The following is a 24,955-nucleotide window of genomic DNA, read 5'->3' as shown; positions in this document are numbered from 1 at the left end:
ACTGATGTGCCATTCATACAAACTGCATGAATGAACAATGAGTTTCACTTTTGTATTTTTATGTTTTTCAGTGATTTGACCATGGAGATTCTCAGATATCGGTTGATTGGCCCACTCTCGCACTGTGTCCTTACAGAAGCACTGAAAACTGCTCCTATCCAAACTGTAAGGAAATCAGCAATTTACTTGTGATGCACAAGCTATACTACTAGAATAGTAATACCAATGATTCATACTTACAGACTTTTTAAGACCAGAAGGGACTCTTAGATTATCTAGTCTGACCTCCCTCCTATCATAGGTCATTACATTTCATCCAGTTACTACCCCTGTATTGAGCCCAATAACTTGTATTTGACTAAAGCATACTTTCCATTAAGGTGTCTGATTTGGGGGTTCCTGAAGAAATCAAGAGTTAAAAAAAAAAAAAAGTCAACAAAACTGCATTGCTTTGGAGTAAGCACTCAAGTTTTCAGAATAGTTAAGAACCTGATTGCTTTTTCATTGTTCTTAAGATCCAAGGGTTTGGGTCTGTGTTCACCTATGCAAATTGGTGAGGATTTTTATCAAGCCTTCCCCAGGAAAAGGGGTGTAGGGCGTGGGGGAATATTTTTGGGGGGGGAGGGGGAGGGGGAAGAGGTCTCCCAGTGGGCTCTTTCCCTGTTCTTTGTTTAAAACGCTTGGTGGTGGCAGCATAAGGTTCAAGGACAAGGCAAAGTTTGTACCTTGAGGAAGTTTTTAACTAAGCTGGTAAGAATAAGCTTAGGGGGTCTTTCATGCAGGTCCCCACATCTGTACCCTAGAGTTCAGAAGGAACCTTGACATGAGATGGCAGGCAGATTTGAGGTTCACTCTGGCATACTGTAGACTAATGTTTCTTAACCAGCAGGTTACCACCCCTAGAGGAGGTCGTGAAAGGTAATCAAAGGGTGTGCAAGTCATTGAAAATTTGTGTTACAATCTAAAGCAAAAAATCTGTTTTTCATGCACACCCTTACCCTTTAAGGTCAAGTATTTTCTTGAAACATACACACAGGCTTACTGTTTTTCTCATATTTTTAACATACTTTTTTTTAATAGTAAACATAAGGGGGTCATAAATCTGACATGAATAAAGGGTTGCTAACCTAAAAAGGTTGAGAAACACTGTAGGCTGTTAGTTCTTCAGTTTTGGGTCGAAGAATTAAGCTGGCCATTTTTTTTGCTGAAGGAAGACTGGAAAATGCAGTATTATAGGAATTAAATGACAAATTTCCAGTTTAGATGTCAGTAAAAATGGAGTTTCCATTCAAAATTTAAGGAGGGGGAAAAGTATGTTTTGTGACAATATCTGATGTACATATACATTAAGTCTGAATTTGGATCTACAAAACACTTCAAGGGCCACTTAGTCTCCCTCACAGGAAATCATTGTTTTCCAGGTGATGGCAGATGCAGAAACAGAACTTAACAATTGGTGGGTAGAAAACTGCAAGAATTCTGAGAAGGTGTCTCTTCATCAACGTCAAGAAGCCATCTTCAAGTTGTTGCAAGGTATATAGTAGGGGATTTGAGGAAGGAAACATAGAACATAGGGGGAGGGATAGCTCAGTGGTTTGAGCATTGGCCTGCTAAACCCAGGGTTGTGAGTTCAATCCTTGAGGGGGCCATTAGGGATCTGGGGCAAAAATTGGGATTGGTCCTGCTTTGAGCAGGGGGTTGGACTAGATGACCTCCTGAGGTTCCTTCCAACCCTGATATTCTATGAAACTCTTCAAACTATGATACAATTTAATAACTGATATAGTACACAACTAATACTTCTAATTACTGTAGAAAAGAGTCTTGTGCCTTTTATTTCCTCTGAAAAAGTTGATTGGCCTTTTGTATATTAAAAAAAAAAAAAAAAAAAAAGCACATGGAAAATTCAGTTGTCCTTCAGAGAGTTACTATGCCAAAAATGGAGAATAAATTTAGTCATTAAAGTGTGAAACAGTGACTTCATTTCTGCACTAAGTACAAATCTTGATCTTAACTAACACTGCTACTGTTGCCTCCCCAATACTGGGTGACTATTAGTGATTCTTCAAAAATATATATAAAACTGTATGGTGCCTCTCAGGCTTGCAAAGGCATCTGATCCCAAGGTAAAAATATATCCAGTAAAGAATACAGAGAAGACTGTTTCTTCCTGTTGGTAATGTCTGTTTCACGGTGATGTGCATTTGTGTGTTTTAAAGGGATAAGCTCTCCATCAGAAATTGCAGCAGGTACAATACTGGGCCTGACTGTTGGGGATCCTCGAGTGAATTTGCCAAAAAAGAGATCAAAAGCAATGCCAAATCCAGAAAAATATCAAGGTAAAGTGCTTAATTCATATTGTGACTATAATAAAACAGGATAGGGTAAGAGATCCAATTTCTCCCCTGCACTTCGTTATTTCCACTTAGTCTACCCTTCTGCAAATTGCATGTTGTCATTCTTTCCTGATGACACTCAAATTCCAAACACTTCCTTTGCTTTTTTAGCTGCATGTAAGAACAGAAACTGCTTGAAAACTTTGTAGCTTTAAGGATAGCAGTTGTAAGGAAGGAACTTGCACCAAAGCTGGTCTTGTGCTCAAGGGAAGCCTCTGTCTAACCATACAGATGATCCAGGTTCGAATCCTGGCAAGGCCAACCAGGTGCTAAAAATTAAGATGCAATGCTGTCAGTTTCTGTTCTGCTTTGATCATAGTGGCACTGCTTGTATCTGTACAGGAAAAGATCTAGTGTTTCCACTTTAAACTCCCTGTATGCTGGAGGTTAAAACTCAACTGCAAAAGCTTATTACTTGAGAAAGGGGAGTTAATGAAGGCAGACAGGAAAAGCAAACTTGATGAACTTGTGAAGACAGATACATTAGATTATTAAAATGATGACACAGTAGTCCAGAATAGACTAATCTGAGTATCTCAAAGTGCATGCAGTTGCATACAATGGGAACTATATAAGTTTAGTAATATGTAGGCATTTTGAGTTAAGGAATAATAAAATATTCCCATGGTTGTTCTGCCCACTTAGGGGAACATAGCAGTATTCTAGCTAATAGCAGAGAATAGGAAAACCTATAAGGCCCCAGAGACTTGGAAATCTTTTCTTTGATGGACTTCCTCCAGAATATTGCTAAAACAATCTTCCCTTCCTGTCACTTAGACTGTTACCTGTTCTATCCACAAACCTTCCATGGAAAATTCAGTCTTCATCTGGCTCCTGTCAGGGTTGTACAAAACTCCCTTCCTACCTATATGTCTGCTGTCTTCATTCCACAAGCCTCCCCTTTGTATTGGTCTTCCTTTCTACCTCGTGTGCCTGGAACAGTCTACCTCATGCACCATTTTGTCCACCTTCTTTTCATTCACGGCCCTTTTTGATATGTTGCTGTATCCCTGACCCTTACTGTATTTTAAAAAGTGAAACCAGGTCCGCTATAACCGAATATGGATCAATTAACAAAAAATTGGGTTGGAAGAGCAAGGGATTTAGTCGTTCTGAGTGGCCACTCAACCATCATGCCTGTCACCAGGAATAAGTCTTGCATCTTGCTGACAATGTCTGAGAGGGTGCTCTCCAGATGGCAGGAGCAGTGGGACACAGTCCTACTTCTGAAGAGAAGTTCATCAGTTACAAGGTAAGGGAGACTAGAACTAGAGCCCACCCCTGCCCAGGAAGGAGAGTCAGGGACCAGCAATAATGTGAAGGGTTAAGGAGCACACACAAATTGGAAAGGAGACAGAAGAAAGGCCCCTAGTCCTCTTCACCTCCCTGGTAGGGGAGCTAGCTCCTTCCCAAAAAAGCAAAGCCACTGTCACGTAGGAAGTCAGGAAAACAGATGCTGCTTTCCTTGCTCCAAGCTTTATTTTTCCCACCCATTTCTTAATGCAGTTGGCCTCTGTCCCCTGTTGGGGATTGTCATTGATCTGCTGAGACGGTAGGCTGTATCTGGTAAGCCCTTTTGATCTCCCCCCCCCCCCCCGCCCCCACCGACCATGCTCAAAAGATTTCACTACCTGCCCTATAGCCACACAAACAATTCCATGCCAATAAAGGGGAGTAGGCTGGGGAGCAGAGGAAGTGGTCAGATACAGCCATCTTTTCTTGGGAGAAGACAGAAAGGTCATCCCAGCAAGGGACGAAGAGACCAGTGGCAGCCCTGCCAGTAGCAGTAAGGAGGGAATGGGGAATATTCAATGCTAGGCAGTGAAAATGGTGGTTGCTTTCCTGCTCCCCATCCTGAATGACTGGGACAAGCACACTCCATAGACAGGCAGATCTGTGGGGCTGTTTGCAGCCTCTGTTTGCTTGCCTGTTGTGCCTATGAAAGGGACACCCCAGAGATTCCTGTTCCTCTGTCTGGGTAACTCAAGACTGAAGTAATAGTCACCCGTATCCCTCCTGCCTCCTCCACCAGTTGTTGGCTAGACATGGGGGGGAGGGATAGCTCAGTGGTTTGAGCATTGGCCTGCTAAACCCAGGGTTGTGAGTTCAATCCTTGAGGAGGCCATTTAGGGATCTGGGGCAAAAATTGGGGATTGGTCCTGCTTTGAGCAGGGGGTTGGACTAGATGACCTCCTGAGGTCCCTTCCAACCCTGATATTTTATGATTGGGTTAGGGAGGGAGCTGCTGATCCTTACCCCAAGATAGCTGTAGGGGCCATTGCTACTATGCCAACCCTACCCTGTAGATGCTGAAGAGCTTTTCTCTGCAGCAGCTATGGGTACTCCTTGCTACCTTTTTTTTTTTTTTGGGGGGGGGGGGGGGCCATGGTGGGCCTCCCTTATCAAGAACTGGGCTTCTTATTGAAATAGAGGTATCTGCTGTGGACAATCCAAATTCTCCCACTAACTCACTCACTCCTTTTTTAGAAAATACATGTTTAGGGTTATAGTTGCTGGACTCCCCACCTCTTTCAGGGAAGTCCTTAATAATTCTTCAAAATAAGAATGTTATGTGTGTGTGATGGAAAAGAATACAGAACATAATCCAGTCCTATCAAAATACAGCATCTTATATGTTCTGTTTGCACACAAACAACATATGTTGTCAATTGTGTTCTACTTAAGTTAGTTTATGCTCTCCTTGGGGCTTGGATCTTGCCTTTCTATTTATTACTTCTGCTACCATTAGAAGGGGGCATGTTTCGTTGCTTCTATAGGCTGAGCTCATTGTAGCACGCACCAGGGGCTCCGGGTTGGCTAGCTTGCTAGCAGGCAGGCAGGAAGCCAGGCCAGCCAGTTTGGTGTCCAAAATTTGTCAAAATAGACACCTTCCCATGGACCATCTCCACATTGACAAATCAGCATTTTCCAACAGAAGAACATTCCCTCAAACTTCAACCAGCTCTACATCTAGCCTTCTGAGCCCCCATGCACTCCTCCCTTCAGGCTGGGGCACTGAATCCATTCCCTTCTCCCCCCCATTCTAAGGTCCTCAATCCCCCACCCCATCTAGGCCAGAGACTCTGTGGTCCCCTAATTCCTCTCCTCAGCATCCAGAAGCACCCAGTGGGACTGTGATATCAAAGGCCAATCACCTGGTTTTATTGTAAATCAGAGTTTTCCAGTTATCACCAAAATCAGTAGGGTTCTTCCTGTTGATACCTACAGGATTCCCTGAAACTTTGGAATTGATAGCATGGATTCTGAAAAGCTTATTGTGCTACAGGCAGAGAGATGCCATCAAGCTGTTAGGCCGTGTTTCACTTGACCAGTTATTTTATTGCCTTCCAGACTTCATGCACATCTTTAATGCTGTATAAATGTGACTGCGTATGTAACTCCAATTTAATTTTAATAGAAACCCTATAAGAAAATTTCTGAATGCATCTGTGTAAGAAATATAACTCAGTGGCACTTTAAAAGAGGTTTTTTAGATCTAATGAACCATAAACTGAAGGTGTTGGTTTTTTTTTTTTTTAAAGTCCTTAATATATTTTTACCTGGTAGGCCATATTGGTGTGGATAAATACAAACACTGAAAAGTGCATTTGCTAACAGGTCTCGAATGTCTGATTTGTGCATTTAAATTACCCTAAATAACTGGCTCCATACTTGTTCCCCAACAAAGGGTTTTGCCACCATTTTTGAAAGGTAATTTAGGATTATGTATAGGTAAAATGCAATTCCAAAAGATACACTTAAAGAAATAATGGCAATCGTAGTTTTGAGACAAACCAACGAAAGCAGCAACTTTGAAGTTTTTAAGTGGCTATCTTTAATGCCTTTGAGGAGCAAGGGCAAAAGAAGGTGACTCACAGCATCTTTAATGCAGCAGGTTTTTTTTTCTACTAGCTCCCCAGCTGTGAACATTGGAACCTCTTTTCTGCCACCAACTTGAGTTGGAGGCAAAACATCACTGCCTCTAATTGGCTTGTCGCAAAACACATTTATTAACATTTAGATTCCCCTTAGCCTACTGAAAACAGAAGCATGTGCCAAAAATGTGAAAGAATTACTGTCCCTTTCCCACCCTATTAATTGTACAGAAGCTTTTGCAGGTAGGGGCACACCAGTGACAATCTACAGTGGTCCTATGATTGCTGCCACATCTGAAGTTTCCTTCAGTGGAGCATTCTCTGTGCATATTAGGTGAGCAGCAGACACCAATTAAGTTGACTTAATGTACCCTCTCTCCACACATGCATGTCATACATCATTTGAAAACTTGTGTCCTCTTTAAGATGAAGTATAATGTGTAGCTGTTAAGAGGTGCTATCACCACGGAAACAGGGATAAACAACACCATGTTAAAATGACTACTTTGAATATTTGCAATCCATTCTGTTAATGTAATTACTCTATTATTTCAAGACCTAAAATTGGATTTCTTTGACCTCAAAACAATCTAAAGGGTAAAACAAAATCTAATAAATTTTTACAGGTATTGTTAAAATGTTGCAGCATGGGTAACATTATCATTATCCTCTAGTTTGTCTTTCTGATCTGTCAAGTGCGTGGGCTACCACAATCTTCGTTGTCTTGGCATGCACCCAGTTCTGTGCAGGGGAGATTGTTTTGACTACAGACACAGCTGATTATGCAGCAGCCTGTACAGGTATAGGCACTAAGAAGATCTTGTAGATGCTCACATATCGTTGAGCTCTTGCATACAGAAAGTAGTTCAGCATTCACTTTTTTTTTTTCTATCCATGGTGATAGAAGATCTGGTTTACCTGCATGCAAAGACATCTAAATGTTTGCTAAGATGCGCTTTAACATGCTCTTCAAAACTGCCCTCACATGGTGGGAGTTTGGCCAGTGATTCATCCTTTTTTGATGGCTAAATAAAGGGGCAAGCAGTTTAGGTCTCTGTGGGTCTATTTTTTTTTTTTCATGCTCTGATCATGCAGCATTGCTACCAACTTCCTTGCTTCAGAAATTGCAGCTTGTCTGGTGCGTTCTTCCAGTTTGGGAAGATCTCTGAAGCGGTAAACTCCCTTTGTTTTGACAGCATTTAACACATTTTCCCCTCCAATACCAAATAGGGATGATACTTCCTGCTGTACACACTAACAGGAGGTGACTATGTTGCAGAAGTCAGGAGTGAATGTGTCACAAATTGCATGCACAGATCTGAAGCAATGCTTGTCAGTTATGCTGATAATGGTGCCTGTTTCAATCCACATGTTATCTGTGTTCCATTTTTGGAAAGTAGTGAACAGCAAGGACCAAAACATTTGTATCAGGTGACCTAATTACACCTCTACCCCAATATAACGCTGTTCTTGGGAGCCAAAAAATCTTAGGTTTCAGAGTAACAGCCGTGTTAGTCTGTATTCGCAAAAAGAAAAGGAGTACTTGTGGCACCTTAGAGACTAACCAATTTATTTGAGCATAAGCTTTCGTGAGCTACAGCTCACTTCATTGGATGCATACTGTGGAAAATACAGAAGAAGATGTTTTTATACACACAAACCATGAAAAAATGGGTGTTTATCACTACAAAAGGTTTTCTCTCCCCCCACCCTACTCTCCTGCTGGTAATAGCTTATCTAAAGTGATCGATCACCCATTTTTTCATGGTTTGTGTGTATAAAAACATCTTCTGTATTTTCCACAGTATGCATCCGATGAAGTGAGCTGTAGCTCACGAAAGCTTATGCGCAAATAAATTGGTTAGTCTCTAAGGTGCCACAAGTACTCCTTCTACTTTTTAAAAAAATCTTACTGTGTTATAGGTGAAACCACATTATAGCAAACTTGCTTTGATCCACCGGAGCGCTGCTTTACCACATTATATCCAAATTAATGTCATATAGGGTCATGCTGTATTGGGGTAGAGGTGTATTAGGGTTCCTTTGACACCAGGGGTATGTCTACACCGCAACTAGACACCTACTAGCATAGACCAGCCGGGCTGCAGAGCTGTTTCATTGCTGTGTAGACTTCAGAGCTGTGGGACCTGTAGTGTGGGAGGGTCCCAGAGTTTGGGCTCCAGAGCCTGGAAGTCTATACAGCCGTAAAACAGTCCTGTAGCCCGAGCCCTGTGAGCCCAAGTTGACTGGCAACTGTGGGTTTTTCTTTGTTGTGTAGATATATTCCAAATTACCCGAAAGTCTTATTGGCACATACAGCACGTAGAAGCGTCCTTGTGTCCACTTTCTCTTGAGTACTGTCCAAGTCTTGGGCTTCTGCAACACCTCTGCTGGTGATGGACTTTGTTCCTTCATCCTTGGAAAAACCTCAAGCAAGATGGAATGTTTGTGCTGGGTGTGCTCCTACACTCAGGTGCATTTTGAACCATATATTTATAAGTGACTGCCTGTTGGATGCCACATTTAGAAACATTTTTCATGGATGCACAGTGCATGCACCAATCCTCTGGTATTTCTTGCATCCAACATTCAATCCTGTCCAGTGCTGTCTTTCAGTGGTTTTCATGGAGTTACTGTTATATCTGTCAATCACTTGGATTACAGAATTAGCTTGGTCAAATCCTTTTAGGACCTGCCTCAACTATTCAGCAGCCAGTTCATCAAATGTGTGCAATTTGTCTCCAGCCATCATTTGTATGACAGCCCTGGTATTTCTGATATACGCTGTCGTGTCTTTGTATGCTCTTAGGTCATGAATTCTTTCTGCTTGAGCTTCCAGCGGATGCCCTAATTCACCTTTCTCTGTTCTTCTCATTGTTCCATCATCATGGAAGAGGGACATAGGCACAGGTGCTATTGGGTGGCTAAGAACAGTTGCCATTGAAACATCATGTCTGCCTCTCCCTAAGAATAGGGCTCTGCAGAAAACAGTTTCTGGACTGATTGTCCCTCTCTTGCCAGAGTTAAATTTGATGGTCTTGGCCATATCAGCAAATATTTTGATGCTAGATTTCTTGACTGGGCTGAAGAATTATGTCACCAGAATCAAGCATACCTCTCACAAATCTCTCCATTTGTTCTTCACCAACATCTGCTATTTTCAGTAGAGACTCTTGTACATCTGACATACCCATAGTGGTCATCAACAGGACCATACCTACAGGACCTCTGGCTGTGCTTCAGGGTCATATGTCAGGTTTCAGAGTAACAGCCGTGTTAGTCTGTATTCGCAAAAAGAAAAGGAGTATTTGTGGCACCTTAGAGACTAACCAATTTATTTGAGCATAAGCTTTCGTGAGCTACAGCTCACTTCATATGTGTTTGTCCTGTTGTTGATGAGTTGGTTGGTAAGAGCTGTAACATGCTCTTCATTCCTCTTCATTTCAGAGGCAAGAACTTGTTTGTGGACTCTGTCTTCACTACTTCTTGTTAGGCCACTTTTCTCCTCATAGCTTTTGCATATTCATAATGTGAAGCTGTGTATTGTCATCTCTAACACTAGTACTGACCTGTGCATACATGTCACTGAATTAAAAAGCTAGTTTCTAGAATATTTCAAAGGCTTGTACTGCATTTATAGGCAATTACCAATTTAAAACCTTTTTCCACAAAAACTAGATGCAACATTGTATGTACAGAAGCTTGCACATGGAGAAACTCTACCTTAGGAATTCATGTACCTTATCTCTTCACTATACAGTACAACTGTGCACGTGCAATCTACTATTGTGCAAACCTTCAGTGAGAGACTGATCTAGTCAGCAAATTTCAATTGAAAACTATAACTAAAACTTGTGAGGTACTTTTTCACATTGCATATTCTGACTTGTTAAACATTTCATGTTAGTATACTGAAAAATGTTGAGATTTCCATTTTTGCCACATGCTAAAGAGCTTCATCATTTCTGAAAAAAAAAACTTACCCATGAAAACAGATTAAAAAATCTTTTAGTATATGGTTGTTTTATAACTTTGACCTGTAAACACCACATTAAGGTGTTTGAAATTAACTTAAACAGTAAAAACTGTAGTTAGTCATGTTTGCAGTGTTTCTAAAACTGTGCAAGAAATGAAACTTTCTTATTTTGGGTACCATCGTTTCACCTCGCCTACAGGATTATAGCCTCACTGGTCAGCTCCGTGTCATAACTCATCTAAATGTACATAAAATAAGCTTTCAAATGATATATGATGTAGGTGGGCGCAGGGTGAGTACATTACATTCCAAAAATATGGCCCTTTATGGAGAAGTGCTGCATGCCCATACATACCTCAACACCAGTGGGCAACAGAAATGTGCTTCTGCCCATCTCAACAGAAGCAACCCATGAAAAGCCCCAATTCTATTATAATTTTATTACTGGTGAAGCAGTGAGCCCTTTTCAGCTACCCCACTGTGGAACATCCTGTGCTAAAGGTGTTTTGAGTGTTCCCAAAGCAACATTCACAATTTGGAGCATGTAGTACTTTTTTAACACTTTTTTCCTTCCAGGACTTTGCAATGCTGAGTATAAAGCTGTGACCTTTTAATATAGGTCAAAGTTATGAATGCCCCACACTCATATGCATTTTCTCATTCTATAATTTAGCATCCTAAGTAAACCATAATTGTCTAATACAAGTCCTAGAACCACATAGGTAAGAGCAAATCTGTGTCTCGGTCCTGATCTTTATATTACTACCAGATATTTTTAACTTTTTGGATTTGACAAACCCTTCCTTGTTTGGGGAATATTATGGTGGTATTGATTTGTGCCTATGATGGCACCTGGTGTCACCTTAACAGTAAGGAAACACTTGCTTTACTTGTCACATGCGTTTTTGTCTTCTCTTGGAAACTCCAGCCCCAATGGAGGAGATATTTGTAAGTGTTTGAAATGATATCCTGACAGAAGTCATGTTTGTTTTTAGTCTTTGATCCTCTAACTTTGTATGAAGATCTTATTCACATGTTTAGCAAGTCTTTGAATTCATAAAGACTCTGCAGTCTCTCCAAGGTAAATTGTGTAAATAAGTAGCATTTCTTGTCTTAGCTTTTATTTGTGGATTAATATGTTTGTGTTATGAAGCGAGTCTGGTGCATGTCTGTCCATTTATTTGTCAACAAAATGTGTTTTGAATAGCTCTTGACTTGTTCTTCCCTGTAGGTTATGTGTGTGAACGCAGTAAGAATAACCTGATCCTTTCAAAACTACCTGTGTTTAGATACTTTCCTTCCTGTAGAGGTGACTTCTGCCACCATTCCAATAAAAGGAGAGGACCCATGGGGTGATCCCCAAAGGGATGGACTCCAGGGAAGTCTAGGTTTGTTGAGTGAGTGCTATCCTGTATCTCATTAAATGGATTCCATGTTTCCTTTTAAAATTCTGTTTCTTCCAGCAGCAGTCTTTGCCCTGTAGTAGATATTGAAGAGAGCCACGGAATGTAGTACCTTTCCCCCTGGCCAACCCCAAAGCTCCTGGTTTACCATCTGTGCTTGCCCAAGAAGCACAACTGCTGGCCAGATTGTTCTTGAAACTTGGCTTCCTGTGAAATACATCAATTTTAAGACCATTGTAAAGGTTTTGATTTGACTGAAATGTGTTGTATTCTGCACATACATTTTACCAGAAGGACCTAGCTTTTGAACTGTTGGCCCCTAGTAAATGTGAAATCTTTTCTCCCTTCAGTTGTTTCCTTTGCTGACTGACTTTGGCTAGCACCACAACTCTTTTTTGTTATAAAACTAAATTTAGTTTAATACACCCACACACACCTGTAAAAATGCTAATATATTAAAGGAAATCATTTTTTCCTGTATCTCCTGTCTACTGACTTTCTTGGGACAAGGACAGTGTCTTGTGCTCTTATATAATGTTGAGCACATTGCTGAAGACTTAAGATGGGATTTTCATAAGGGCCCAGGTGCCATTGAATTGAGTGTGCACAGTGCTTTACAAGAACATAGATTAAGACATGGTCCTTTCCTCTGTGACCTTACAAACTCTAGACAAAACCGCAAGGAGAGCCCTTCAGGAGATGATGGTTATAAAGAGGTCATTGCTGAGGAGATTTAGGTTTGGGATATTTGGCAGACAAATGGGATTCTTCCAAACATAGGGAACAAGGAGAGAGTCTCCACAAAGCCAGGAGCAGAAAGAGGTATGGGACAGTGAGGAGAAGATTGGAAGGCATGTAGAGAGGGAGTAGAGAGAATTAAAACTCTAGACATAGGCAGAAGCAGTGATAGCTCCCTGAAAATGACATGAGAAACTTTAACTTCTTGTAGAATATAGAAAGTTGTGAAGAGTGTCAAGGGTAGGGCATGGATGTAACTGCTTGAGCTCTGATGCCTTTAACTGCGCAATTGAAGAGGAGAGGCCAAAGAAGAGAGTTACAGTAATGGAGCAAAGGGGTGAACTAGGACACATTTGGATAATATAGAGAGAGGCAGATTATGGAGAGACTGGATGTGGAGGGAGACAGTCTGCTTATTCTTGTATGCAGTGTTATAGCCATGTCAGTTCCAGGATATTAGCGAGACAAGGGTGAGGTAATATCTTTTATTGGACCAATTTCTATTGGTAAGAGAGACAGGATTTATGGCTTATTACAACAGTGTAATTCACTAAACCCCCTTTTTGGCCTCTGACTACAGGGCCACTTCACTTGAATGGTCCTTTGTGCACTAATTCCGTATGCTAAACCAGGGGCTCGCAACCTTTTTCTTTCTGAGGCTCCCCAACATGCTATTTTAAAAACTCCCTGGCCCTACCTGTGCCACAACAACTGTTTTCTGCATATAAAAGTCAGGGCTGGTGTTAAGGGGTAGCAAGCAGGGCAGTTGCCTGGGGCTCCATGCCACAGGAGCCCACGCGAAGCTAAGTTGCTCAGGTTTCTGCTTCGGCCACGGGCAGCAGGGCTCAGGGCCACGGGATTCAGCTCTGCACAGCAGGGCTTAGGCTTTCTGTCCTGGGCTCCAGTGGGTCTAACACTGGTCCTGTTTGGTGGACCCCCTGAAACCTGCTTGCAGCCCCCCCATGGGGCCCTGGACCCCTAATTTAGCACAGTGGTTTTCAACCATCTGTTCAATCTTGTATTTAGCTGCTTATCTTTGTGTCATTCTTATGTGATCATAGTTGAATACCATTCCTATTTCAGCATCAGCACAGATGGAAGAAATAAATGAATCTGTTACTAAAATTATTTGAAAAAGCATTTTCTCAAATCCCTGTGGATATTAGCTTTTTACATCTAGAACAGAATCCTCTAGATTTATGCTCTCAAGTTTAAGGAATCCTAACTTCTGGAAGATCTAATCATTATTTTTTGTGTCTGCCTTCTGTGGTTATATGAAAGCCTAACTTCAAGGGTGCTTTGGAGGTATCCCCTTGATAACTCCATAGGTATTCAAGGGACACTCAAGTTGGAAAAAAAAATCACATTTGTCTGAGAATTTTTTAACTCCTGTAGTTACAAGTAGTACCTTTAAAATGACTATAGCTGAAAAGTAAAGGTTTTTAATTGTGTGCATTTGACAGCATTTTGTATATAGGCGGTGCTACAGTTTTTTCTTCTAAATAGTCAGTTTCTCCTTTACTGAAAAGACGCTTATAAGTATGAATAGCAGGAAATCATTAACATTTGAAGGATTTCTTCAAAAATTGAGTGTATTCTATCAGAATTTTTTAAAGTAAGCAATTTAAAAAGGTTCATGTTGAATGCTCCTTTAACTGATCTTCATCTTAAGATCTGGTGCCGTAGATAGAAAACCTAGAGCAGTGGTCTGCTTTGTTTGTCAGAGAACAATTGATAGCCTTCTGGTATTGAGACCATCTTGTTTTGATAGGATAATACTGGTGCACAGGTTGCAATGTATTATGTATTTAACAATAATAGCAGCACTTGTACATTGCTTTACCTGGTGCTTTAGAAAGGTGCATAAACATTGTTATCCCCATTTTGCAGATGGGAGTAACTGAAACATAAAGTTGAGTGAAAAGAAAAGGAGGACTTGTGGCACCTTAGAGACTAACCAATTTATTTGAGCATAAGCTTTCGTGAGCTACAGCTCACTTCATCGGATGCTTATGCTCAAATAGATTTGTTAGCCTCTAAGGTGCCACAAATCCTCCTTTTGTCTTTGCGAATACAGACTAACACGGCTGCTACTCTGGAAGTTGAGTGAGTTGCCCAAGGTGTCACAGTAAGTCAATGGCAGACTAAAAATACTACATTTTGTTTCTGGTGGCACCCATAACTATTTGGACACTACAAACCTGGAAAAGGCACAGTCCTTGCCACTATGAGCTCTAAAAAGATAGACTAAGGGGCGCATGGGAACAACAAATTAAGTGGTCAGGTGGTGGTAGACTTGGTACTGATAACTTTAAAATGCGTTATTAAAATATTATCAAGATCATCTCCAGTTATCATACAAGTTTGCTGACGTGTGACGCCTAGCAGCTTGTAGGCATCATGGTAACATTGCTTTTGCCAATTTCCCAAACCCAGTAAATTTCAGCCTTTTTCACTTAATGGATGATTCCACAAACCAATTATAAAGAGCCACTTAAAAAGGTTATATACTACAGATCTGTAGGATTCATTTTGTCAAACTTGGCAACATATACTTACTAATTCATGCTATGAAACTGCTTTTGATGAGACCACTTGTTCAATCCTCTAAAATGGTTTCTCAGACAAACTACAAACCAATTTAAAAATCGACAATATAGCTAAAATACTTAAGGGTTTGTTTGCAAAGGGATGAAAGTTCATTCCCATTACCTAAAGGTGTGACTTTAAAACGGATTACTTAAACTGTATTAAACCTCTGTGTGGATGCATTCAGAATTAAAGTGGCCTTAGGACTTGACCGTGGGGCTGTGAAATGCCGCACACACCAAAGTGCTGCGCTGTAACTGCCCCATGTGGATGCTGTTGGCACAAACTAAAAGGTACCTGAGTTCTTCTGGAAGATTTTGATTTTTTCATATTACTATGTCCATTTCTGTAGCTGTAGTCTGTCCAATTATTTTGCTCACATTGTCTATTCTCTTTATGTAGCTTAAGTTGAGAAATGTAGGTTTTGTTTGAAGGTTCTCTCTCTTACAGATAATGAGAAAGTTAGGCAGCTGCTTCTGGAAGGTGTGCCTGTGGAATGTGCTCACAGCTTTATCTGGGACCAGACTATCTGTAAGAACGTTACTGAAAATAAAATCCCAGAGCAGGTAACTAACAGCATGGATTACTCTAAAGAAACATCTTATCATCCTCCCCTACAATCCATATAGTAAAGTTTAAAAATCAACTCTCCTGAAATTCAGAAAGCAACAACTTCCTAATTTAATAGTGTTTTGTTCCTGAGATGAAGAGTCAGTTCTTTAGTTCACTGGAGTCATCCTATCCAATTTTCTTGCACAACCATTACAGTAATGCATTTTCATTACTTAATTTATGCTTTGAAATATAGCTTTGCTGACTTGTGTTTAGAATAAAATAATTCAATATCTTGGTTTTTCTAAAAACTTCAGGTGAGAAGCCTTACTCTTGGTCTGATGCCTTTACACCAGGTAAAAGGGCCAGAGGCTCTAAAAGCCTTAGATCTGGTTGGGCGAGGATTCCTAGGGTGCAGGAACTAAGGAAGATAGCTCTATGGCTGCCTTTCAAGGCTTTGCCTCACAAATCCTGGTGTAGGGGCATTCTGGAGACTGGAGGGTCATGCCTGAAGCAGGGTTGCAGCACACAGTGCTGTGGAGATTCTGGGCAGTGCTGTAACCTGCAGGCAGCTGGGGATAGGCTGCCATAACTTAGGCTCTCACTCTAGGGGCTGTAGAACAGCCTAGGGTCTGGAGGGCAAAAAGGTGGCTTAAAGTCACATTAGCTCCCACTCCCTCTGGGCTGCAAGTTCTGGACTCCTCCTTTTTGAAATGGGAAAATATTTGTGACTAATTTTGTATGAGTCAGCAACATATTCCTTCAGATGACTACCTTTGTGTAAATAATCAAAGCTCTTCTAAAGCATGACCTGTGTAGCCAAATAGAAATAACTGCGTGCAGGCAAAACAGAATGATAACCATTATGAACCTGGTGACATTCTGCATGCTGCCATAAACGCGAGTGCTAACTACTCTGTTGACATTTCCTTTCTGCTTTAATAGCTCTACAGTTTGTAGCCTTACATGTTTTTGAAAAGGGCTTAAGTATACCATTAGGTCCTTGACCTTTAGAAGCAAGAGGTTATAGCATGAGATGATTGAGAATTCCTGGGTGCCATTTTGATTTACATTTATGCCACTGGTTGTGAAATTGGTTATAAAGCAATGCTTGGAACCAAAGATTCCTTTTTCTTGTAGCTATTGAAAAGTACTCCTTGTCTTTTTCTTGTAGCTATTGAATCCTAAAAATGATACAACTCAGCTGTTGCTCGCTATAGTGAGTGAGAAATTGTCTGAAGGCAGCTAGTCTGTTACACAGCAAAAATTTAAACACTCATGGGAAGAGCCCTTAAATATTAAATTATGGTACAGTATTTCTCTCCCTCATGCAAGCTGTCTGGTAGTCAGATTTTCACAACTTGTTTACTAATGGGTTTTTTTCAGAAGTTGGCATTTCTACTTTGTTACCTTCAGTTTCAGTACCTGCTCTGCAATACAATAGTGTGAAGCATTGATGTGAAAATCCTGTTTGTTTTTTTTGGATGCTGAGATTAACACTTGCTCCCAGGAGCATCCTAAATTTGTTGTTTATGAACTGTTTTTATCAATAGGTGAAGACAGATTCAAATGTACATAGAATAACCTGTGCGGAATTCAGATTACCTACTTTCACTGCCTATAATAAGGAAATCACTGTGTGTGTGTGTAACAACTTTTTGAAAAAAGAAAAATGGGTACTAAATTATTGAGCATTTTCCCAACTGCTTTTATCCCATCTCAGGATTTAAACCATATGAGAGGTGAACTATTGGTACCTGGCTCACAGCTTGACTTGGGTCCTCGTGAATCCAAGATTCCCATTCTCTTGGTTCAACAGCCAGGGAAAGTGGCTGGTGAAGATCGACCAGGATGGGGAAGTGGCTGGGATATCTATCTGCCAAAGGGCTGGGGCATGGCTTTCTGGATTCCTTTTGTAAGTGGCTTTCATTACAAATTGCAGGCAAATATGATGGGTTATAAGTTCATTTACTCTGATATGAACATATTGGGGAAAACTTGTCCTTGTGCAACCCACTTACAACTACTGGGTCAAAATGTCAGTTTAAAGAGAGCAGATGAATATTGTCATGAAAGTGAGTTGGTGTGTGTTTAAAAATGTTTAAAAATATTTAAAACAACCTACCATTGTGTCCACTTCGGTTATTGCACCAATAATGGACGTTTGACAGAGCATGAAATGAGGCTTTATATGGGGACAGAGTGAGCAGGCCAGTGCTGCTTTATAGTTTTTCAGCTATCATGTTTCTAAGTGTATATTTATTTCTTTAAAAGATAAAATAAATCCAAAATTTTAAAAAAGTAAATTCTGAAAGTCTGCAAAGGTTCTTATTTGGCACTTACTGCCATCCATATAGCCTAGCCCTAGGTTGACCTCACCAGCATTCTGCCAGCTGAGGGTCTTACTGAACACAGGTTGGCGATCTCTGATTTCATGGGACCTGAAACAGGAGAGCAAAGTTTAAATTGTGCTGAATGCTCTTACCTTGCTGTTTGGAACATTCTGCTCTTATAATTTAAAGAGGATGGTTTATTATGCTTGTCTGCAGTTCGCTATATAGTTCTGTGCATATGGATGGAACAATTGTGATATTTTGTATAATATAAGGTAATTGAACAACAGCTTTGCAGAGATATTATAACACTTGTGCCAATACTTGTAGTAAGAATTTTTGAAATCATTCTCTAGATTTGTTGATGGTTTTTGAGAATTAAACTAATAAAGCATAATTAGCATTTTGTTCAAATGAGTCTTTAGAATGTGATATCCATACTTTAATCACGTCTTCAAAATTAAGGTGATAGAAGCTCAGTACTCTGAGAGTAGCACCTAAGGGATTCTCCAAGATACTTCAGTTAGGAGCATTAGAAAAATACTAATGTTATTACCTTACAGGTATATAGAGGCGCACGAGTAGGTGGCTTGCAAGAGGGTTTGAAACATTCCGAATATAAAAGAACACCTCACATTCCAAATGATTTCCCAGACTGTCCTGCTGGAATCCAGTTTGCCAAAGAACTAGAAAACATTCTTCTTGAAAAATTCAAGAGGTAAAGTTAATTTCTCCATGATTGATTGATTGATTTGCCACTTTAATCAAAACTTGATATGCCGTAAAATTATCTGTTGCTCAGTTCAGTTTCTAGACTTGTAATTTGTGGTGGGGTGGTGTTTAGTATTTTAAATCCCACTATAATAAGAAACAAAAATCCATGTTATGTAGACTAAGTGCTCTCCCCTAAATGTTTGTTTTAGTTAGTTTTATGCACCCTATTCCCAGAGTTCTGTTCAGAAAAAAGCTGTAATATAATTGTGAATAATACAACAAAGTAAATAAAGCCATACATTTAAAGTTCCATTAGCAACTTGTAGGGGAAAACCAGTGTCCACCAAATGGAGAAGGATACAACTGGTGACAAGACATTTTGGCATCATTTATTAAAGAGGGTGCAAGAAACTATAGAGAGTACAACAATTTAAACTAATTAAAGCACTTGATTATAGTTAGTTTCCCAAGTAAATGAATGCTTATATTCTAATTCTTTGCCTCGAAATGTGGTAAAAGCGGAAGTACTCTCTGGGCAAATAAGTGTCAGATGTTTTGCCTGCTGCTGGGGGCAAGAGGCTAGAGAGAAGATTGAGTAACATCAGGCACAACAGCGCCAGCAAAATAGACCTGTTACAATGCAGAACCCTTGCACTCCAGAAGTACAGATACATGGCAGTTTTTTGTATGGAAGTCAAATTTCCAGAGATTCAGAATTCCTGCTTAACAAGATTAAAGAGTTAACTGCCCATCTTTAAAATACAAGAAAAAAGATGCTTAGTTATTTGGTAAACGGGGACCCTGGCACGTAATTTTTTTTCTAATTTGCAAGTTAGCTGAATAGATTATTCTCCTTTATCTGGTATTTCAACATCATAATTTTTCTTTATTCTTGAGGTGCACTAGAATGAACATTGTCCCATTGCTTCCAAGTTATGGGACATTTTTCTGTTTCCTTCTTTCTTTTAGACGCCCACCTGCAAAAAGGGCAAACTATGTCAAACTTGGCACTCTGGCACCTTTCCTCTGTCCGTGGGGGCAACTAAACAGGGACTGGGAAGTAAGAAACAAAGCTCAGGAAGAATCTGTGGTTACTTCATCTGCAGACAGTAAGAGCTGTGCAACTCAAAGGCAGGTTCCTTGTGAGCCCAAACCTGGACTGATTATAGAGGATCCTCAGGGTGGCATGATGGAAGAAATGACAGAGATTCAAAATTTATGCAAAGAAGATGGAGTTGCAACAAGTAGTGGCTTCTTTGTTCTCAGGTATGTAGGAGTGACTTATCAGTAACTACTGTCCTGCATGCTTGTTAAAAGAGGGGATGACCTACTGGCAAGCCATGAGGACCCACCATCTAATTGAGTCCCCCGGCTCCCGGAGGGGATGGGAAGTGAATTCTGACCTGGTGGATCTCTCTCCAGGTGAGAGGGTGAGATAAAAAGCTGTCTTAGGGGGGAAAGAGAGAAAACCTTCTGTGATTGGAAGTAAGCTGTTCTCCTACCCTTCCTGAATGGGGAGTCACTGACTGCAGTGGGGAGCCTCTTTTAGTAAACAGTTTGGGTTGGTACTTGCTTTGGAGGCAGGCAATATAGGGCCACGCCAGTGGAAAGGATATTTGGAGGGCCCAGAGATCCATGGGTAGGGAGAAAGTGGCATATTTTATTAAAGAAATGTGTAAATGGTTAAAAAGAAAAGGAAACATGCACCTAAAAAAGCTCCAATTTAAAAAGCATTTAAATTTAATTTTTAATTTAATTTTTTAAAAGCTCCAGTTTAAAAACTCTATCACTCTTGATACATTTACTTGTATTCCCATCTCTAATGCATGATATGGACAGTTCCTCTCACTACTCATGTTTCTATAGAGTGAATGAAGATCTCACATGACTTCTAGAACACTGATAAAGCCATGCTAACGCACATGAAGAGAAGTGCTTGGGTGTGGGTGTTTCATTTTGCATAGCAGCATATGAAAATAGTGATAAAACTGAAGAAAAGCAAATCTGGCTTCAAACAAATTTGAAGCCAAAAGTGCTGATAAAGTAATTTTTAAAATGTATTGTGCCATTTTCAGCAAATAGTTCTATACCTGTGTTTTTTTTTTTGTGGGTTTTTTAGATTTTGAGAGCTTTACAAAGGCTGTCCAAGGTAGTGGGTTTTTTTTAATTAATTTACAATGATACTTCTGAGGTTTTTTTCTTTATTGTACTTGAGCATCCCTAATGCATCTTTTAAACTTCAAATAGGAGCAGAAAGCTATTAAAGCAGTTATCAGCCAGGTGCCGGCCTACTTGTGGAAAAGGTCAGAGGGTACGCCCTGCTTCAAAACTTGGACAGAAGGAAATGACTGAAGATGCCCTTTTACCACTCTTTAAGTGCTACCCAAGGGTGCTGGTGTGGGTCAGCTTGTCTCTGGTAAGAAAAGGTAGCCCTGAATTACATACCATGATATGCATTCCCACACAGGAGGATTTTCTACAGCTTAACAAAGACCAGCTCTTCTATGGTCCTCAAGAGCCCAAACACAGTGACATATTCAAACACAAGATACTGAAACTAAAAGAGAGAAAAAAGAAAAAGAACAACGGGAAGGCTCTAGAAAGTGGTGCTTCTGATGCCCTGGAGGCAAAGGCAGTTGAGGAGCCTAAAGAACTAATACTTGGCTTATGGCCTGACCCTCTACCAGATGTTACTTCACACTGCTCTAGAATTCTTTTAGGTTTTGTCACTCAAGGGGATTTTTCATTAGCTGCTGGCTGTGGAGAAGCACTGGGATTTGTTAATTTGACAGGATTACTGCATATGTTATCCAGTCAACCAGCCGATAAAAAAGGGCTTGTTTTGTTAAGAACTCCAGCATCTCTACAGTACAGATTTGCTAGACTTAATATTGAGGTATAAGCATCATATTTGTAATGAAATAATGTACAGATATTACCAAAGAAATTATTCCTTCGAGTCTCAAGAAATGCCTGTGTACCCCATGTCTGTAATGGGCAGTTTATTTTCCATCAAACTAACCTGTTAATGAACTAAGCTGTTGATCATTTATAATGTTTGTATAGCTCAAGTGTTTTCTCTTCTTCTGAATGTCTATATCAGTTTCTGTTTTAAAACATACGTTGGCTTTGGCATCCAGAAATACTTCCATTATGCTGAGATTGTTTTTCTAAAGGGCATACTATTTTTTTTGTTGTTCCAATGCAGTTGAAGCCAATGATATCAAAGATCTTTTACTTTTACAGTGTTTCCACTTCAAAAGGCTTTGGTCATATGGCTGCTGGACTCTGATTACAGTTCATGCTTCTGGTAAATGCATGCCATCTGGGCCTATGTATATAGCAGTCAGCTTTTCAGGGCCCATTCAGTCTTGCTGCTGAACAGGTCTGGCTGCTGCAGAGTAAAGTTCTGTAACCACCTCTAGCATAGACAGTGTAGATGACTTGTTTTCACTGAAACAATTCAGTACTTAAATGGAACATTAAATAATGACTTTCTACGTTAAAGGCTGTGAAACACTGACTGCAGCATGTGTTAGCGCTTTGGATGATACAGGTTCCAACTTTTTTCTTTCGGGGTCAGTATGTAAACTTGTTAAAAAGGCATTTTCTTTTCAGAATAAACATTTTTCATTATGATCAAGAAAAGTGGGTTTGGCCTACTGTGGGAAGAGAACGCCTTAAAAATAGGAATCTGAACTACATCATTTAAAGGTGTGCTGAAATGCTTTAAATGAGACAGTTAGGATCCTACATTTAGTGTGAAGTAATGCAAATTAGCAGTTACCACACAAGAACCAGGGGTCACCCAATGAAATTAATAGACAGCAGGTTTAAAAGAAACGTAAGGAAGTGTTTCTTCACACAACACACAGTCAACATGTGGCACTCTGTGCCAGGAGATATTGTGAAGGCCAAAAGCATAACTGAATTAAAAAAGAAATAAAGAAGTTAATTGAGGATAGGTCAATCCTATGACTAGTAACCAAGATGCTCAGGGACACAACCTCATGGTCTCCGGTGTCTAAACCTCTGACTGTGAGAAGCTGGGACTGCATGATGCGATGGATCACTCACTCTGAAGCATCTGGACACTCTTGGAAGACAGGACACTAGGCTAGATGGACCAGTAGTCTGACTTAGTATGCTCACTATAAAGAGAATACATAGGTTACACTTAAAAATAAGTAAATATACTTTCAAACACAAGAGCTGAAAATCAGTTTTTACTCACCTGCCTAGAACAGAGTTGTGTTTTTTCATTTAACTTTATTAACACCTTAAATAGTTGAAGAGCTGCTCTAAGTGTAGGGGGTATCGGCTGTTGCAGGAGAGAAATAGAACCCTGAACTCAACTCTTGGAAGTTAGTCTTCAGTTTATCTTTAGCCCCGATGACAAATAATTGTATCTTATACCTGTTTTCTTTTGCTAGTTTGGGATTTCTGATGGTTCCTTTTAATGTGAATTTAGTCTTTGTGCAATGTGCTGGAACCTGCAGTTGTGCATGGGAAGTTTGTAGTATGAGCATCACTACACCCTTCAGCATTTTTGTATAGAGAGAATTTTTAAGGCATTACAGTTCACCTTTAAAAATGACAGCCATTCTTGAGTTAAGGAGCTCTGATAATTGTAAGATAGACAATCGTGTGGGAGTGTGCTAATAAAATTTGTAGATGACACAAAGGTGAGAGGTACTGCCGATATGTAGGGCCATCCCTAGGGGGGAGTGGGGCCGGGGTGGAATAGAGCAAAGTGCAAGGTCATGCACTTAGGGACTAATAAGAATTTTTTGCTATAAGCTGGGTATGTATCACTTGGGAACAACAGAAGAGAGACCTGAATGTATTGATTGATCACAGTATGACTATAAGCTGCCAGAGTGACACAGCTGTGAAAAAGGCTAAGGGAATCCTAGAATGCATCAGGAGAGGTATTTCAAGTAGAGATAGGAAAGTGGTGTTACCATTATACAAGGCTCTTGTGAGGCCTCATCTGGAATATTGTGCAAGTCTGGTCTCCCATGTTTCAGAAGGATTAATTCAAACTGGAACAGGTGCAGAGAAGGGCTAGTAGGATGATCAGAGGAATGGAGAACCTACCTTTCAAGAGGAGACTTAAGGAGCTTGGCTTGTTTATCCTAACAAAAATAAGGCTGAGGGGAGAACTGATTGATCTCTCTAAATTTATCAGAGGGATGAACACCAGGGAGGGAGAAGAGATAAGTTAAGGGTCTGTTGTTGGCACAGGAACAAGTGGATATAAACTGGCCATCAATAAGTTGAGCCTTGAAATCAGATGGAAAACTTCTAACCATCAGAGGAATGAAGTTTGGCACAGCAGTGCTTTCTTTGAGGCTTTTCACTCCCCTTGACTTTGGTCGGTCACTCTGGTACTGTTGTTCATGTCGGGACCAGCACTGTTTGTGATAGACTGTACCCCTATGCTTCCCATTTTTATGATAAATTTTGTTCAAAGTATGCCTTGTGAGGTATCATTTGAAAACTCCTAATTCTCTGGTCATTGTTGTTCTGGTAAAATGTGTGTGGCAACATTGTATGTAAAGTTAAGATTCTACTGTGTGATGTTACTAAGGCATATTCCAACTCTGGGGAAGCAGCCCAAACCAGTTCCTCAGAGACAAAAAGGTAAACTGATGCCTCGGCCAGGTGTCAACATAATCAGATGAACTATGACTTGGTTAAGTGGCCATTTTTTGGCAGGAAGAAGTGTGTGAGTGAGAAATGTTTCTTTGCCGATATGTACAGTTGGGAGTTCCCGTTCCCCAGTCTTTGTCATCTGAACCCCAGCTGAAGATAATCCTCAAAGAGGAGAGACAGGTATAAAAACAGAGAGCACACAACACAAATCATCTCTCCTCCATTCCTCTCTGCTCATAGCAGCCGCAACACCTGAAGAAACACTGAACTGGGGGAGGGGTCCTGGCTGGGAGGCTTTCATCCCGTAAGCACTGCAGAAAGCACGTGGTGAGAAAATGTTTTGCTCTGAATTCATTTAGCTTGCTAAATTGGGTATTAGTTTGCATTTTTTTTTCTTTGTAACCAACTCTTTTATGCCTTATTACTTGTAATCACTTAAAAGTTTTATTTCTTTTATTAATAAACCTGTTTTACTGCTGTATCTAAACTGGTGTGTTTGGATTAGAGTGGTTGGGAATCTTCAGTTGAGATAACAGGGTTTATGCATATCATTTTTTATTAATGAAATGATGGACTTCCTTGCATTGTTCAGAAGGAGAGAGCTGGGCAGTACAAGTTGCACATTTCTGAGGGAGGGTCTGGGATTGGGAATTTGCTGGTGTCGTTCTGTAATGTAATTCATGAGTGGTTAGCTATAACACTCCTACACTATAACTGGGAG

At 40.3% G+C, this 24,955-nt stretch overlaps 1 protein-coding gene across 1 annotated transcript in view; it reads left to right on the top strand.

Moving 5' to 3' along the window:
- Positions 1 to 24,664, top strand: part of POP1 (POP1 homolog, ribonuclease P/MRP subunit) — a 36,943-nt gene extending 12,279 nt beyond the window's left edge. Inside the window, exons 9-16 of the mRNA XM_074944052.1 lie at positions 72 to 165; positions 1,422 to 1,533; positions 2,220 to 2,339; positions 15,428 to 15,543; positions 17,253 to 17,444; positions 18,426 to 18,580; positions 19,546 to 19,842; positions 20,824 to 24,664. Coding sequence (XP_074800153.1) covers positions 72 to 165; positions 1,422 to 1,533; positions 2,220 to 2,339; positions 15,428 to 15,543; positions 17,253 to 17,444; positions 18,426 to 18,580; positions 19,546 to 19,842; positions 20,824 to 21,478 — 1,741 coding nt within the window. The 3' untranslated portion in view covers positions 21,479 to 24,664. The remainder of the gene's footprint in view (positions 1 to 71; positions 166 to 1,421; positions 1,534 to 2,219; positions 2,340 to 15,427; positions 15,544 to 17,252; positions 17,445 to 18,425; positions 18,581 to 19,545; positions 19,843 to 20,823) is intronic.
- The last annotated feature ends 291 nt before the right edge of the window (positions 24,665 to 24,955 follow it).

Source organism: Natator depressus, chromosome 2 (assembly GCF_965152275.1).
Source record: "Natator depressus isolate rNatDep1 chromosome 2, rNatDep2.hap1, whole genome shotgun sequence".
In the NCBI taxonomy this organism is placed as follows: domain Eukaryota; kingdom Metazoa; phylum Chordata; order Testudines; family Cheloniidae; genus Natator; species Natator depressus.
Note: the sequence above shows the minus strand (reverse complement) of the source record. Positions and strands in the feature narration are given on the sequence as shown.